Here is a 16,716-nt window from a genome sequence, read left to right as displayed (position 1 = left end):
ATCTGGTCAGCGTGCACACCGACCCGGCCTGCAACAGGGAGTGCTGTGTCAACCCTAAAAATATCAAAGTCTCGTCAGCAATATGTATCTGGAGTCTATTTGTGGTGCTAAAAATGCTGAGGAATCCGGTTGCTAATTTTATCAAATATTTTGATGTAGGACAAAAAGCGGCACTGATCGATAGCTGGGATGGCAGCTTCCCAAACAGCAGCAGGCTCTTGTCCCTGCAAACACACAGGACACGCACTCAAAGCGAGCAAGATTGTTTTTAAGATTATATTTTAGGCAGGAAAAAATAACTCAAATCCTCCAAAAAGCTGAAGTACTCACAGACATATCCCCTTTCCCAAACAAAGCAAAAGCAGAGGACCAGCTAGTGATACTACAGGAACGAAACAGCGGCATGTTACGTGAGCATTTACTAAATAATTGCTCCTCCTCAGAGCTGGAGCTCCATTGCAGCACACAAGCAGTAATGGGCTGAGCTGGCACTCTGGTTTGTCACAGTGAAGGCCTTCGCTGTGACTATAGCAGCTACGTCCCCTCTCTTCAGAAATGAACCAAACCAATTCCTCCAAGCGTACGCATTATATGTACATCTGGATGCATGTATTCTGGCTGTGAGACGCCTTGCATGATTCTGAGGAACTCTAACTCAGTCGCTGACCTCTCCTCTAAACCCACCATGCAGCACATCTCAATGTACGAGACAGAGGGCACCGGAGGGAGAGGTGGTTCCACGTGGTATTGCTGAGCCCGGCACTACAGCGGCGTGCCTAGCACCTACATTGTGGCATTCACTGGGAACGCTTCAAAATGGGGTGTACAAAATAGAGAAGGTGTAGAAAAATATAAAAAAAAAAAAAAAACCGACTCAACAACAAAAAAAACCCAGTAAATTGATGCTATGAAGTGAGAAATTTAAGGTTATTCCTACAGCAGAGAACAACTTGAGCACTGCGGATGAACACCCACCAGAGGGAAGAATCCTCATGCTAACGAATACTTTGCACTAGTGGATGAAGAGAGAAGAGCACTTAATCATTACAAGAAAGGGAAACAAGTGAGCGTTTTTCAAAGGTTTTGGGCACACGTGCTTCAGAGGAACACGAGCTATTTAGCTCTGCTGAGGAGCAGCCAGGTGGAAAGCTGTAGCCAGAGATAGGCAGAAGGGCAGAGCAGATAATGTCCCCACCGCCCTGGGCTGCCCATTTGTTACTCTGGGCATCAATGCACCAGGGCCAGCAGCCTGACAGGCATTCAGCACGGCAGAACAGCACCAAACTGCAGCGTGCCAGCACAACACAAACCAAAGAGATTCAGCCTGGGGTCCGTGGAGAGACAGGTTTTAATCTGGAACAGTTTCCAGGAGCTACATCTAGCTGCTTGCCCTTCGGTTTGAACTGAAAAAACACTACGGCACTGCCCAGGTGGGTTTCATGTTGGAAGGAGGGAAAGCAACTGTCCTGTTGGCGCTTGGGAGGACTGTGCTTTTGTGAACTGGCACAAGGTGCTCACATTCATTTCATCCAGCTGAACTCATGCTGTATTTGCTCATCCGTAACAGCAGTCCAAAGGAACTACAGGACCAGCAAGCGATGCCTGCTGCGAGTCAAGAGAGCAGAGAGAAGTCTGCTGGGACACCACATCAACACGCACTGAGGACTAAGGGAAAGAAAGATGCTGTGAACTGTTCTTCAGCAGCTCTCAGCTTCTGGCTCCAGCCTCCTCAGTTTTCTCAAATGTGCTTTCTAATGCTTTTTTGCTTTGCATCTCGAAAAACAAATTCATATATTAGAAGTATCAAGACAATCTACGTGAAGAGCAATAGCTTTGTCTCTGCTAAGCTGTTCTGATACATATGGCAGCAGTTTTCCCATGCAGGTTCAGAGGAAGCATACTCCCTTGCATACATTTCTGAAACAGCTAGAAATTAACATCTTATAAAAAATTCCTGTCTGTCTTGATATCAGAGGGAAAAATATACATCTCTGAAACAGTGTTTGTTAACTGATCCCCCAGAGCAAGCAGAGGGAACACAAGGCCACCCAACCGCTCTTATGAGGATTTCACATCAATATTTGTGTTGCAGAACACCCTCTGCAGCAAAATAACAGCATTTCATAAGCTGGAACGCTATTAATTAGAAACCAAAGCATTCCTTGCTGAGGTTTTCCTCGCAAGCCAAATGCTGAGCTTAAGCCTTCTGAAGGCCACTTTCAAGTCAGCTTTCAGTGCAAACAGAAACAGCATTTCATGGAGGAGATCGAACCCTTACACCAGATGGAGAGCTCTGCATACAGTTTGTACGAGATTCTCTTTATTAAGTGCAAATTGTGTGTTGATAATTATCCTACTGATCACACTAAGCAGGAATGACAGGCTGAAACCAAAAGTTGCTGCTAGCAGCACAACCTTAGAAACTCTCTTAACTTGAATAATCTGCTTTATCAGGGAACAAGGTATGCTTATTTTTTGCACGGAAAGGCTGAAAATGACTTCTTGTTAGCATAATACAGGTTTTATTTTGGCTTTTAAAATACATTTGGTATTTCTGCACCAAGCAACCGTGCTTTCTAAGAGGAGCTGCCAGATTCACAGGAAATAGAGCTGCCTATAGGGACTGCAGTCAAGAAGCAAGCATTAACAGGATGTCAGTCGCACATCTGCCGTGTCATCAGGTGAGTTCATTTTCTCTCTGCCCTCATATTCACTCAGGAAGGTACAAGCTCCAGCACTGCGAAGATTAATGGTGCTCAGTGCTTTGAAAACCTATGCATTAGGTGTTAATGGCGAGGGTAGAGAGAGCGTGGAATAGCACTAGAATGAAAGGCAATACATTTCAATAACTGCGCCAAACCGTACCAGGGCTTTCCGATTTTGAACAAGAGCTAGAAAGCAACCATTAGGATGAAATTGGCAGCACTGCTGTTCTCTGTGCTGCACACAGGAATCAATTACAGTTGGAACAGGCAGTACGATAGATCGGCAGATGAAAACAAACACGTGTTTTCTGCTCCTAGATTGGACTGCTCAAACTCTCATCCCAGAAAGTCGAGGACAGCTTGTGCTACTCAAATGAAGAGCTGAATGATTGAAGGGTGGGGGTTTAGCACAGCGTTACTCGATGGCAATAGATCCCGATCATCACAACGATTTCTCTGAAATAATCAATTGTGAGGTTTCTGTTTTGTATTTTTTAAATCACCATCTACACCTCTCTTAAAAGAGTAGAGGTCCCTTAACTTGTGCTATTTTTCTGGAGTTTCGCTATAAAAATGCCATTCTTCAGATGAGTTATGTCTGGGGGGCTCAGTACATTTCAATTCCAGAACGAGCTCTTCCAAACCTGTCCTATGATTCTGAACTCAAGTTTCTTATAATTTCTATGTGGATGGGCATCTACAAAGCCAGCATGCTGCAAAGCCCCAGAAAGTATTCTCCCTCACAAGGAACATGGCTATCATCTCGGCATCACTTCCCCCGATGTCTTTCACATTATGCTTTGACAGTCACCAGAGAGCCTTTGACAGTAAGGACAATGCAGGCTTCATTTGTAAAAACTACTTTTGAGGGAGGGGAAGAAAAGGAAAAAAGGGCAGGCTGCCTCAGCTGCTGGCTTCAATTTAACATCCCTGGACTCTTGACTGCTTCTTCCATCAACTTCCCGACAGACGCCTTTACAAAGACCTAAATCACCGCAGTCTATTGTGAAAAGTGAAGACTACAAAATGTCAGGGTCACTAAAGAGCTCGTGCTAGATGTTAACATCAACGTCCTTGTCAGAAATTTAGCAAAATCCTATGAATCACTTTAATTACGTGGAAGTATTTACCTCAAAGGATGCCAGATTTTCCCTCTGGACGGGCTCTGCCATTATCTCTACTTTTGTAATATAATACATATATTGTTGAGATATGCGATACGATACTTAGACTTCAAAACGCATTGGCGTTGATTTATAACTGCAAACATTCACAATCATTTTAGTGTTGGGGAAAAAAAGCAAGTATATTTCACTTTTTACAGCCTCAGGGAAAAAAAAATAAGAGACTATATCATAGAAAATGGCAAAACAATACTGCACACAGCATATGTGCTGTGGCAATCTCCTGAACTGGCAAGAACTGCTTAGAAATGATCAACACAGCTAATGGGCTCCAAGACAACGTGCTCTTGTCACAAATCACACGGATGGCACAGGGGTGTCGTGATGGAGCTCCCGAAACCTTGGCAAACTCCTTGAGAAAGACAAAATGTTTCAAGTCCTTAAATGATTTGTTTGAGACTTCTGCCAGGCTTCGCACACTAGTTTTCAATCCCGTCGTCGTTCTGTACAAAGATATCAAAGAAGTGTTGCCATGAAAACCATCCTGTTGAGTGTAATCTCCACTTTGTATATACAATAGACTTTGCCTACACTAGAGACCGTTACCCTGTAACAAGAGTGATAAAATTAAATACTCAGTATCAGCAAAACCAGATCTATTGCCTAACAGAAACCTTTCAGACCAGTATCTCCAAAAGTGGCGTCTTCCCTAAGTCGAGTAGTAACGAGCCACCTACTGCAGACAGGTAGCATGGCGCAGCATCATCACGCCATTGACCAAACATCACTTACTAAAACACGACGCTCCGAAATACGCGCTCTAATGCTTCCTACTGAATTTTGCAGGAGAAAATGAAAGGGGCTGAAAGCTGCCTAGATTGAGCCTCAAGGCAAACTAAGAATCAGATTTCCCAGTATAAATCAAATAATTAGAATAATTAGAAGAACAAGTTGCAGAATGTCAGGATTTGGACTAGCACGTGGCTGGCTGAATAACTGTAATTTCACATTGCATGTGATTTCAACTGAGATCGCCTGGAAAAAGAATTAGGAAGCAACCAGCTGCACTCCACCGCCCACCCTCCAATTTACCATTCTGACACAACTGATTAATTAAGTTCCGAGGGCACGTACTGAAGATATTTGTTATACTACAGCAACATTTCTATGTTTTCTCCAATTACATTATTTTTGCTGTGTGATAACTTGGGATTTTATTTTTCCTACTTCCTCTTTAAATAGGTTCCTCCTGAACACCACCAATAATCAATAGACGCTCAAACATACATAATTTCTGGTCCCTGACAGTCCATAATGCTTTAAATGGAAACAAAATTAATTTTAGTCTCAAATTTATTATTTCTAACCATTTTTATAAATAGATTTTGTGCCGGTGAGTGACAGCCCCAAGACGGGCTCTGTGTTGGGAGCAGCAGCAGCGTGTGCTGCAGCAGCAAGACAGATCTCTCCCACAGCCTCCTGCCTACGTGACATCCAGAATAGGCCCTTTGTAACAAACCCTGACAGTGGGGGACAAGATTTCCATCTCTTTACCAGGCACCAAATGGACCCGGGGGGAAAAAAAAAATCCCAGGAAAGCGATATAATGTTGTCGCTCTTTTGAGAACGTGACTTCAGGAGGGAGAGCCCAATGCAGCAATACAGATCCACGCGCTCTCGTACGCCCCCCGGCTCTTGGTACCCAGCTCCCACCCCACCCTACACTAAGTTACACTGCCCCTCAGGGTATTTCTAAAAATGGGTAAAGGCAGAACAAAGCCTTGCGCCCAGGAGCCCCACAGCCAGCTGTGCTGGCAGAGATGACAGGACAACTTGTCATCGGGCAGGAGAGACCAGCAGGGCCAGCAGGGATGCCTGGCATCAGTGCAGCCACAGGAGACAGGCTCGTGAAGTGGCAGCCAGAGCTCCCCAAACTCTCAGCACTCCACCGACCTAAACGTCCTCTGCTTTTTCCTTTACACTTTACTGCCTGGCTCCAGCAAAGATCTTTATTTTTAAATGAGGGATTTTTTTTTTATTTATTTGTTTTTTGCTTCATCTCAGCAGATTTGTAATAGAAACGCATGTCAGGATACACCATGCATTTATTCGTCAGGACGCTGGTTTAGCCTAAATAATTCGAAATTTGGGCCCTTCAAAGAAGGTGCGCACTGATTTAGTCTCAAATTCTGCAGCCTAATTAGGATATAAACTCTCTCCACAGTTCTAAAGACAACTAAATTATAAATTACAATATACACATAGGCAAATTGAGAAGTATTCGAGGGCAATCTTGGGACTGCAATAAAGAACACGTGTTTTCTATACCTGATGATACGTAGCCGATTATGACGTGGGGGTTTAAATACCCGCTATCTACAGGAACCTATTTCTAGTACGTCCTCCATGAAGAGAGCCTTTAAAACAGCCTTGGACTTGGTGACCTTGAGGGACTTTTCCAACGTTGCTCATTCTGTAATTCTATGACCCTACACAATCCACCTATGCTGTGGTACTATCAACACGGATATGGATTATTTTTTCCAGTAAACGGTTATTTAAAGAGTTTTTAACCCTCAGCAACACGAAGGTTCAGTGAAGCCAACTCCTGAGCCACCTGGCTCAGCGCGATACTGACCCTTGCCATATGTTCTCTGGTTTGATACCCTCTTGTAGCAGTATGTTAATCACAATTAACATAACACAGTCACCGTTCCAGACCACATTTATTCAGTGACCCTAGGAGACCCCAGCCTGTACCGATGACGAGCTCACTGGTTCAGAAAGAAGTCACCTCTATTCCTTCAAAGGAGCTCCCTCAATGATCCCTAAAACAATCTTCCATTGTGGGCCATACTGGTCTAGGCGTGGAAACAACTTATGTCTAGATGCTATTTTGGCAGTCCACGGCTACATGGCTTGAATAACCAGATACTGCATTAGGGCAGGGAACAACTAAACTTAGGAAATAAATGCAGCTTAAACCAACTGCTTGTCAGCCTTACAGGTCTCGTGTCCATTCTTGAAAGCTGAAAAATGATTTTAATTTTGATTAAGACTAGTGCCACTGAAATACAGCCGTGCAGAATCAATGCTTTGTTTCTCCAACCAAAATGAGACAGGATAATCAAATTTTCACATGTAAAATTAGCATGATTAAACACTCAGATACTCCTGATAAGCCTGTCTACTCTTAAAATACACACTGCAGAAGAACTAATGGCACTGAGAAGCATCTTTAACCTCATCAGAACGAGAAACGTGCAAGTTACTCAACAGGGAATGATTTACTGAAGCAAAACCTGAACAAGAAATGTTAGCTGATGCAACCTTACCTTTCCTCATTGCCTCTGCCATCACTGACAATTTGCTAAGGGCAGCATGAGCAATGAATGACTGCTGCACTTTGCGACACTATTCGGAAGATTATTAGAAAAATAAGGAAGTCTGGTAGTGTATCTCTGTTCTGAAAACTCGTGTGTTACCCAGATCCCTGCCTCCTCAACCCCTTCAGGATGCCTCTCGGTTCTGCAGCTTTTGTCTCAGACAAAGGATGGTAACTGAGCTGTGGGCATCCACACGTCAGCAGCGCAGACATGCAGCCTGTTCTAATCCATCTTGACAGCGATATTTCTAGAGTCCAAACTCCTCAGAAATTGAACAATGTTTAATTAATTACTCCCGGTTTGTGTGCGTGTATCAATGTTCCCAGAATAGGATATTCAAAAATAATCCGCAGGGAGGACGGAACGCCTGCATCTACTGCCCTGACTTTAAGAACATGCTTCCCATTAAAAAAAAAAAAGTCTGAAAAGCCAGCAGGGACTCCAGTGGGCAATTATTATTTCAAAGGCCAGCTTGTTGGTATAAACTGAAGGAGATTTACGAACAGCTTGCTTCCCTCAGCTGCTTCAGAATCAGTAATTACGCTCAAATATTGTTTGGGTAAAAGGGTTATAGCTCGCTTCAGTGTTAAGTCAGAAACGCAACGCTATCGGAGAAAGGATAACAGGACAGCATAGCAAGGAAACGACAGGCGGTGGTTTTGGTGAGCACTTTTCTGCTCGTGGTGGCTTTGGTGATGCGGGGTGAGCGCATCCTCGCCATAAGTGCTCACAGCCAGAGCTGGCCCCGACGGGACGTGGACAGCAAACACATCAGGGAGGGACCCTGCACGAGGCTGGCAGGAAATTTCCTCTTGGATAAACAGGAGAAATGCAGGAAATAACCAGGAAACAGAGCAACGGGGGGGAAAAAAAAAGAAGTAAAATTTGGCTTACTTCTCTATCAAATCCAGCGTGACTCCTGGCACCAGTCTGACACTCTTCTGCATACAAAACCTGTGGGGGAGAGAACAAAAACAAAACACGCTAATTGTATATTTAACTGCAAGGTCTGCGGAAAAACACAAGGAAGAAGGTTTCTTTATTACAGTGTTTCTGCCTTTAAAATAATGTTTGGGTGGAAAACTTTCCCCCAGCATAACCGGAGTCACACAGGGCCCTCTGTTTCTGTCACACTCGTGATTCTGCAGCAGTTTCCAGCACTGTCACGGTGACAGCTCTCCGGTGCACGGGGGGGAGCAGGGTCCCCAGGGAGGCCCCGGAACGGGGAGCGGTGCCCAGCGTCCCCAAGGAGCTGGTGCTGCAGGCAGGGCGGGTGAGGGAGGCTGGGAGCGATGTGTCATGTTCAAACATCACAGTTATTTAATTAAAGAAATGCTGACTCCACTTCCTCAGCAATGCAAAGTACTGCTTGCTCCTCCAGGACCGCCGTCAGCGCAGCACCGCGCTGGGCACGGGTAGGAGGCAGCACGGCCGCCAGCCCCGCTGCTGGGATGTGCTTTGTGGTCCAGAGAGCAGAGCTGGGAAACCACAGCTCCGGGAGGAATAACAGCTCTGGGAGCTGGAGCAGTGACTTCCTCTCGGTGTCACTGCGATGCCGGCCCGCTTCTCAGCATTCACAAATCCATTCTTTGCTGAGTAAGAGCTCACCCCGCAGCACATGAGGTTGGTATTCAGCCCCTGCACTGGAGCTGAGGCCCCGCAGCAGCTGGGGTTCCCCAGCCCCTCCCTTCCGTGACACCCACAAAACAAGGCTCTCTCCCAGCACAGCAGAGAACAGTTACTTCTCTGAAGATCAAGATGTGCCGAGCTCATTTTGAAACCTTACAGACACCCTGGTCGTCCCTGTGGTCCCCCCTGCCTGCAGGACATCCATTACTGCCAAGACCAGGGATGGGCTCTGAAAACCTAAGTGCTCCCCAGGCTGCTTTCCTGAGGTGTGTGCCATCCATCACACAAAAAAAGAAAAGGCACGAAACTACCTGTGAGTGCTACAGCGGAACCCCTGCATGATCCCTTAAGACACAGACTCCTCACAATGCTGCATTACAGAGCCACGGAGGGAAACACCGCTCTCAGACAAAAACTGCGAGCAGATCTCAGCACGGCAGAATTAGGTTATTGGATTCAGACTGGAATCTCCCTGCAGACTGTGGATGCCAAAACACTTTCTCACTGTGCTGCTCAATGTCTCTACATTACGACATATCTGAAAGGATTAAAGCAGAGCCCGCACAACTTTGGGCTGTTCTACATTTGTTTTCCGCAAAGAAAAGGGTACCACCTATCACCACGTCACGCAGCATTTTGTATTTACTTTGGAAGCCTCCCATGTGAGTTATGATTTGACCTCAGCACTCAGCAATATTTTACAAGCTCCCCGATTAATAGGACAGAGCTGCAGGCAGCGAGGCACGCTGCAGAAGAAGGACGAGCTGCCAGCCCCGTGGTGCAGCCAGGTTCCTTGGGCAGGCAGCAAGGGATCCCGAGCTGACGAGCAGGGTCTCACCTGGCAGCGGAGTGCATTTGCCTCAGGGCAAACAAATATATTAGCCTCCTTTTTGCAAGCATTTCTCCTGAGCACGAGGCTTTCAATTACAGCTGGCTGGATTAAGAAGCAGAAAGCTTCCCCCATGCATACAGATACTCAGGATGTGTGTACACGAGAAATGCCACTGGGCCAACATTCCCTCCAATTTCTGCAGCAGTGAGATTGGCACACCTTTGAGGGTCGCCTATAAACAGACATTCTCACCTATTAAATGTGCTGCACAGCTGTCACTTTGCACTTTCCTTAGGGAGCTGCATTGTGGGCAAGATGTAAATAAGCTTATTTAGTTCAAGTCTTGGCTCCTGAAAGTTGACAACATACAACCAGATTGCATTTGACTTAGAGAAGAAGAACACTCTGCCCTCACCACAGATCTGTGATATCCACCTGAATGGGAGTAAAGCAGCAAGTGCTTATTGCTTTTGTATATGCTTGGTCTATTGGAGTACTTGCTTTAAAAAATCCCCACCTCTGAAGATTTTGAAAAAGATGAGTTCATTAAGACCCCATGTAACTGCTAACAGACTATCTGCATTTCCTCTCTAACAAGCAGCGATTGCCAAGAAAATGTACTTGTAAACAGAATGTTCCTCATCCTGTATCTGCAACCCCCTCTCAGCACTCCAAGGCTCCAAATGTGATGTCTCAAGTGGATGGCTGGTGTCATCAGGCAGGAGATGTCAGAGCTGCAGTAAAAGTACCAGTACACACCAGGCAATAGAGAAGAAAAGCAGTAACGTGCATAACAATGCTCAATCAGATTCTTCCCAGATAACCCAGGAATACTGTGAAACTCAGTTGAGTTTCTCTAAGTCTAGGACAGGGGATTGGTTCAGTTAAACCCCCAAACTTGCAAGCAGAAATGCAAAATACATACATTGGAAAGAAGCACTTAAATGTCCAATTGACCCAACACAAAATCAGAGGGCAGGAGTCAAGCACTTACAAGCTTGCTACACGTGGGTCCCAATGTACACAACCACACATTTAAAACTCCTGAGTCTGAGTCGCTTCCAAACTTTTTTGTTTATTTTGGCTTGAGGGGTTTCCTGTACTTTTCAGGAGCCCCACAACCTTATGTAAGTGGGTCCTTCAGACAGCCTACACAATTACAGCCATCTCCTCTAAGTGTAAAATTGTGAAATTACACTTGCAGCTTGTTTATGTCTTAAGGGAATGACAGTAACACCAGCATACGACGCGCCGCCGATCACAACTTCCAGTATAACTGCTTTTATATTGCAGACACTGCAAGAGACACATAGATAGATCTGCACAAACCAATGCACCAACCGTATTCTGATTTCTGCCTGTTTCTGCAGTAGCTGGGTCTCCTTCTTGCTTAGGTCAGTCAAGACTGACAATCCATATGTCTTATCTTTAAGCTTGCCTTATATATAGTTGTAACATACATTTGGAATGTCAGCTCTCAACAGTGACTACACATGAAGACAATCAGTACCAAGCTACCCAGAACTCAGATGCCAGAGTTCTGAAACTGTCAGATGGTTTTATTAAGAGCTTCGTGCACCGCGTTCAGAAGGGCACCATCGATCTGTGTTTTTCTCACCATCTTCTTTTTCCTGACTGAAGTGGATGCAACTGCAACTCCATTCGTTAAGTGATTTTGTCAATCAATTTAATTCCAAATACGAACACAAAATGGGACGCAGAGGAATTTATTCATCCAGCTTCCATTTGCCTATAAATTCCTATGTGAAACCTCGTTAACCTGTCAGTCTGGACTTGCAAAAATGTTGTATTACAAAAATAACTGCAGAGTTCTGGGTCAGCTTTAACAAAAGGGCCTGACTGAATTAGAAGAACAGCTTTAATGACAAAGGCTTACACCTTTATTTCTGGCTAACTGCCTGCCTCAGCACACCAACATGCAGCTTGCACTGAACAGCTGGGATGTGGAGCACAGTCTGGCTCTGCATCTACTGTGTTTAACTGCAGCAAATAACCATGGTCTGCAACCAAGCTCTTATTTACAGACCTTGCACGGATACAGATACAATACTAATGATTCTAATAATGCCATCAACAGGGACTATAAAAGGAGTGTAATCTGCAAACTACAGAGGAGATTTTTTTTAAAATACGTGCAACAAGAAGCAACGCACATAACCACTGGATTAGAGGTAGCAGGAAATGCCTCCCTCACCAGGAGTTAGCACAGCACCAAGGACAGCTGGGGTTCATGGCTGTAAATCCCACACCTGAAGAGCATTCTGACAATGCTTCTTGCCAAACACATGCCAGCCAACTCCAAGCACCTCACGCTCACACCAGGTTCTCACCGCTCGAGAACCTGCCCCAGTCACCCCTCAGCCATGTTCCCATGGAGATGCAGCAACACAAGACTCCTGAACAGACCATAATATCCAGAAAAACCTTTCTCAGTACATCTAAGCTGTGCATTAAACACTGTTGTGTAAGGGGTTATATGTTTGGTGGGGACTTCCTTCCAACAAAAACAACTCCTCCTGTGCCTTCACGCCTTCACCTTAACGATCACTCAAACTCAAGTACAGCTCTGCATTACAGGAGAACACCGAAGGCCAGTGCCAATAGCTTTCACTTTACTTAAGAAGCTTCAGTTTTGCTGCAAACCAGTTAATCTTTCAGCAGAGATCGAAGCCTACGCTGCGGATTCCCACAAAGTCTTTACAGAATAGTGAAAACAACAAAAATTAAGCAGTATCACTGCATCTTCCTGCTATTGATTCAACTCATATTCACAATGATGAGTTACTCAGAGTAACTGCAAGCCTCAATTCAGACAATCTGAAAAGCAATTGTTTAACTCCTCCTCACTGCACATTAACATGGAGTCTTGATGAATATGTTCTCCCTGGAACTTGAACTCAAACTTTGATTTGCCGAATCCTTGTTGCTTTTTGTTTCATTTATTGGTTTTGCACTCTTTTCAAGAAGTATTTTTTTTTTTTAAAGAAAAAAGCCACATTTGTTTGTATTTGCCAAGTTGCACTCGTTGCCACCTGTGGCTAGCCTTGAACTAACCAGGTAGAACACTGAGTTCAATTTCAGAGCCTCCCTCCATAGATAAACACAGCTGAAATCTTTAACTCCCTCGCATCATGCTGCTTGGCTAGCAGTGATCTGATGGCAGCCGCACGATAAAAGTAGTTCCCTGGAACCATAGTAACACGCTATTTCTCAAAGTTCCCCTCGAGGAATTTTGCCGCGTGGTGATTTCCTCAGCTTTTAAGGAAAGAAGGATTTATGCAGGCAGCTCGAGAATTTTCACGCTGTGGGCAGAGTTCAGGAGCAGCCTACCAGCACCACATCAGCACCCAGTGTGCAGGCGAGGCCCCACTCACGGCAGACAGCTCGCCTTGAACAGCTGCCAGGCAGCGGCTGCACTGGAAGCCAGCGTGCTCCTTCCCCCACCTGGAAGCATCCCATTCTCTCAGGATTAGAAGAGATTAAATGCCTCTGGCTAAGCAGCAGGCTCAACCCTGTCGCCTGTCTGCAAGAGCTCACTTGGGAGTTTTAATGAGTGCCTAATATTGCAACTGAACTGCAACTGAGAGGACTGCACAGCTGCCTCATTCATTCAGAGGTTTGCCGTTCCTTGGCAGAAACCCTCGCCCAATCTCCCACAACTTCAGATTCCAGGTCTCTGACACATGGGTTGGAAAACCATTTTCTCATTAACCTTCCCAAAACATTCCCTCCTAGATACTCCTCATGTCACTGAAGCTCTTTGTCCCGCTGAACTATCAAAGACTTTTGCCCGTGCTTACAAGCATAAGTGATCTGTTCAAAAGCATTATGGACCTGAACCAGAACCTGGCCACATTAAGTCACCTTGTTTGCTGCTTGAAGAACTCAGAGAGAATGTCAGACTCCTGAAGTTATTATGAGCATCTCCAAAACACAAGTCCTAACTCTTGCAGATGCAGTGGCTCAGTTGCTTACAACTGTCTACCACATCTACATGCTTCCTCCTGTTCTAACCTAGTTCAGCAAATGACCTGGAGTTTTTCATTCTGGACTACAAACAACCTTAAGAGGATCAACTGAAATGTGCTGATAGGAATGAATCAACAGAGCTCTGCACCTGCGGGCACGCACCGGATTCCTGATACCACGTCCTCAGCTGGCACCAGACTGCTCCTGCTCCTCTCCACTGCTAGGTAAGAACACTGTTCTTTGAAAGCTCCTCCTGCATCCAGCAGGATTTTGTATCCTTCTGTAACATCTTTCTTCGGTTTATCGCTCGGTTCCTTTCACTACAGCATTAGTTAATGCTCCTGCATTATTTACAGCAGCTGCAATATTTGGAATATCATTTGTACGAAGGGCAATTTGCAAGGAGTTGTTATTGCACTATGTACTATTTCTGCTCTCTGAAGAAGCAGATATTTAATTCCCAGAACAGTAAATCCTTTAATCTGAGCAAACCTAGATATTGAGCTGGAATCTAAAATGTAATAAGTAGAAGATAACAGTTTTTTCACCTTTCTAGCTCTGATTAATATCAGTCCATCCCACACGCATAGTTCAAATCTTGTAATTCAATACTGCAGAGAAACGTTAGGTTAAATGAAGCACTTGGATTAAAAAATCTATCATCTCATCAGACGACGACACAAATTACGCGCTTGCCTTCAATAATGGAGATAATACTCACCATCTCAGAGCAATTTTGATTGGCGTAGTAAGGCATGATGTGAAAAGGTCGGCCGGCAGGTCAGGGATCATAGGGAGCAATTCGTTAGCTTCGCATGCTGCCAACTGAATGCAGTTCTTCATCGATGGAGGCAAAGGCATTTGAGCAAGAGGATGGTTTGGGTTAATTGCAGCCACCTGGATGGACCACAGATATTACTGAGTTGGTGAATTCAGACATTCAGGAAAGTAAATTTCAAGCTCATTTTGAAAATAACCAGTGAAGAGAGGACAAAGTGCAACGGGTCTTTGGATTCAGAGAAAAAACAGCCTTCCCTGTGTCTTTCTGAAACAGGTGAACAAAATAAACACTTCAGCCACCTAAAATTCTCATTTGCGGTGCTCAAAGGTTCCTAAGTGAAGAGAGCCAAGAAATTGTAATGTATGCAGTGCCTTCACTGCCCTTTCGTGCAGGACCTAGAAAGCAAAGACCTAGCACAGTGACCCATATGCTGTGTTATCCGAGCTAGCAGAACACATTCCTTTCAAAGACGAACACTTTGGCCAGTTCCTTTTCCTTTTTTTTCCTTTTTTCCCAGCTCAGTAAGGTGATAGAGCTGACGAATAAAACCCATTCTTTACCAGCTTTATAAATGAGAAATTCCGTCTGTCTCAAGAGGAAATTAATTTTGTGTCTCACAAGAGTTTATGGGGAATGGAATACATGTATTACAGACCATGAGCCTGGCACAGTCATATTCCTCTGGCCTAGCAAAGCACCCTGATAAGCTACAGAGAAGCTTCAGGCGCTATTGCACAAATTCTGCAACCTATTAAGTTTTTTGATTCTTTAAATATTCTTTTTCCATTCTAATCCCAGAGGAAGCGGTGACACACTTCGGCTTTCTCAAATTGGCCAAATTAGCTAAGACCTGTCCCTGCTCCCCGCTCTGCTTTCAGCCAAGACTGATGCTGCACCTTGGGTGGAACTGAACCTACGCTCATGTCACCCAGCAATCCTTACTGCGCTTCCGTAAAACTTACCCTGTATGCCAATAACAAAAGAAGATAACGACAATACTGAAAACACCTTTTCTTTTTAGGAGAAAGGCATGGCAGACTGTGGGAAAGCATGAGCTCTTTGCAGATGTATATAAATACAAAGCAGTCAAACTGCTTCACAACAGCTATTAATTCCTTGCAGAAGGACTTGCTCTCCGGGCATCCTCATAAATGGGCTCCACAGGTGGGGAGGACATCTAGATGAATTTTCTGCTTTCTGAGCAGAGCGAAGCACTGCAGTCTTGATGGCTGTTGTGCACCAGTAGTGCCTCTCTGCTCTGATGGGGAAGTAGCTCCTGCTCAACTCCTGGCTTCTACACAGTAAGACGAACTAAAGAAGCCGTGACACATGCAGTATAAATATTTGCCCATTAGAAGATGAACAATTAACAAGCAAAAAGTGAGCGTGGAGTACCAGCTAGTAATTGCAGACCTTGTCAGATTTTTAGGGATAATGATGTAGCAAAACACTCTTTTACAAAGTCAGCATGAAAGAAAAAGGAGGGTGAAGCCCAGCATTAACTTTTTTTTTTTTGCATCCTCAGAGCATCCACCAAAGTCAAACTGTGACGAGATTGCTCAGCTCCCTCATGAAGGTAACTCCTCACTAGGGCAAGACACGGAGCAAGAACATGGCTAAGAAAAGGTTAAAAGCAAAGCAGCAAGAACGTACTAATGCACAACTGTAAGAACAGTAAATAAACCATGCGCCGCTTCCCTACGTTATCAAAATTATTAATAATACATATTTATCTACAATCCTCGTTTCTTCGTGTCTCAGCAGTTTCTGTAAACAAGCAATTAGATGAAGACCTTGCAGCAGCCCGTAACTACCTCGCAGCTTCTTCAGCAGAAACGCACTCTCAGAACAGAGCGATGCACACTTTACTGGATCAGCCCTATAAAGATGCCCTTACTATCAACAAAGCACTTATCATTTCACTTTTTGTTACTTCAGGGCAGCTGACAAGCCACAGCCTTTCAGGCAAAATAACAGTGATAATATTAACTTTTCAATGATACAGAAATATGCTGAAGTCATTCCGGTAAGATGGTGGAAATTAATTTGTTCTGAAAACAAACTGTATCTGCCCAAGCTAAGGAGCACTTGGGTTTGTTATTTGCAAGAGCACTGTCGGGAGGACAAGCTAACAGATTTGCAAGCATTGCTGCCTGGGACTAACAGAAAGGAAAACAATGCACGTCTCTTAAACTGCTGTTACTGGAAGCATTTATGTACACACGCAGCCACACTGAGAAGCAAACACCTGACGAAAAAACAAGTGGTT

At 44.6% G+C, this 16,716-nt stretch overlaps 1 protein-coding gene across 3 annotated transcripts in view; it reads right to left on the bottom strand.

Annotated features, from left to right (window-relative positions):
- The window catches only part of RPTOR (regulatory associated protein of MTOR complex 1), a 120,910-nt gene that overhangs the window by 67,695 nt on the left and 36,499 nt on the right, over nucleotides 1–16,716 (bottom strand). For all 3 annotated transcript variants that reach the window (XM_021414621.1, XM_021414622.1, XM_021414623.1), the window contains exons 6-7: nucleotides 14,388–14,563; nucleotides 8,110–8,169 (exon numbers count right to left, since the gene is read on the bottom strand). In XM_021414621.1, coding sequence (XP_021270296.1) covers nucleotides 8,110–8,169; nucleotides 14,388–14,563 — 236 coding nt within the window. The remainder of the gene's footprint in view (nucleotides 1–8,109; nucleotides 8,170–14,387; nucleotides 14,564–16,716) is intronic.

Source organism: Numida meleagris, chromosome 17 (genome assembly GCF_002078875.1).
Source record: "Numida meleagris isolate 19003 breed g44 Domestic line chromosome 17, NumMel1.0, whole genome shotgun sequence".
Lineage (NCBI taxonomy): Eukaryota > Metazoa > Chordata > Aves > Galliformes > Numididae > Numida > Numida meleagris.
This window is presented reverse-complemented; position numbering and strand designations above follow the sequence as displayed.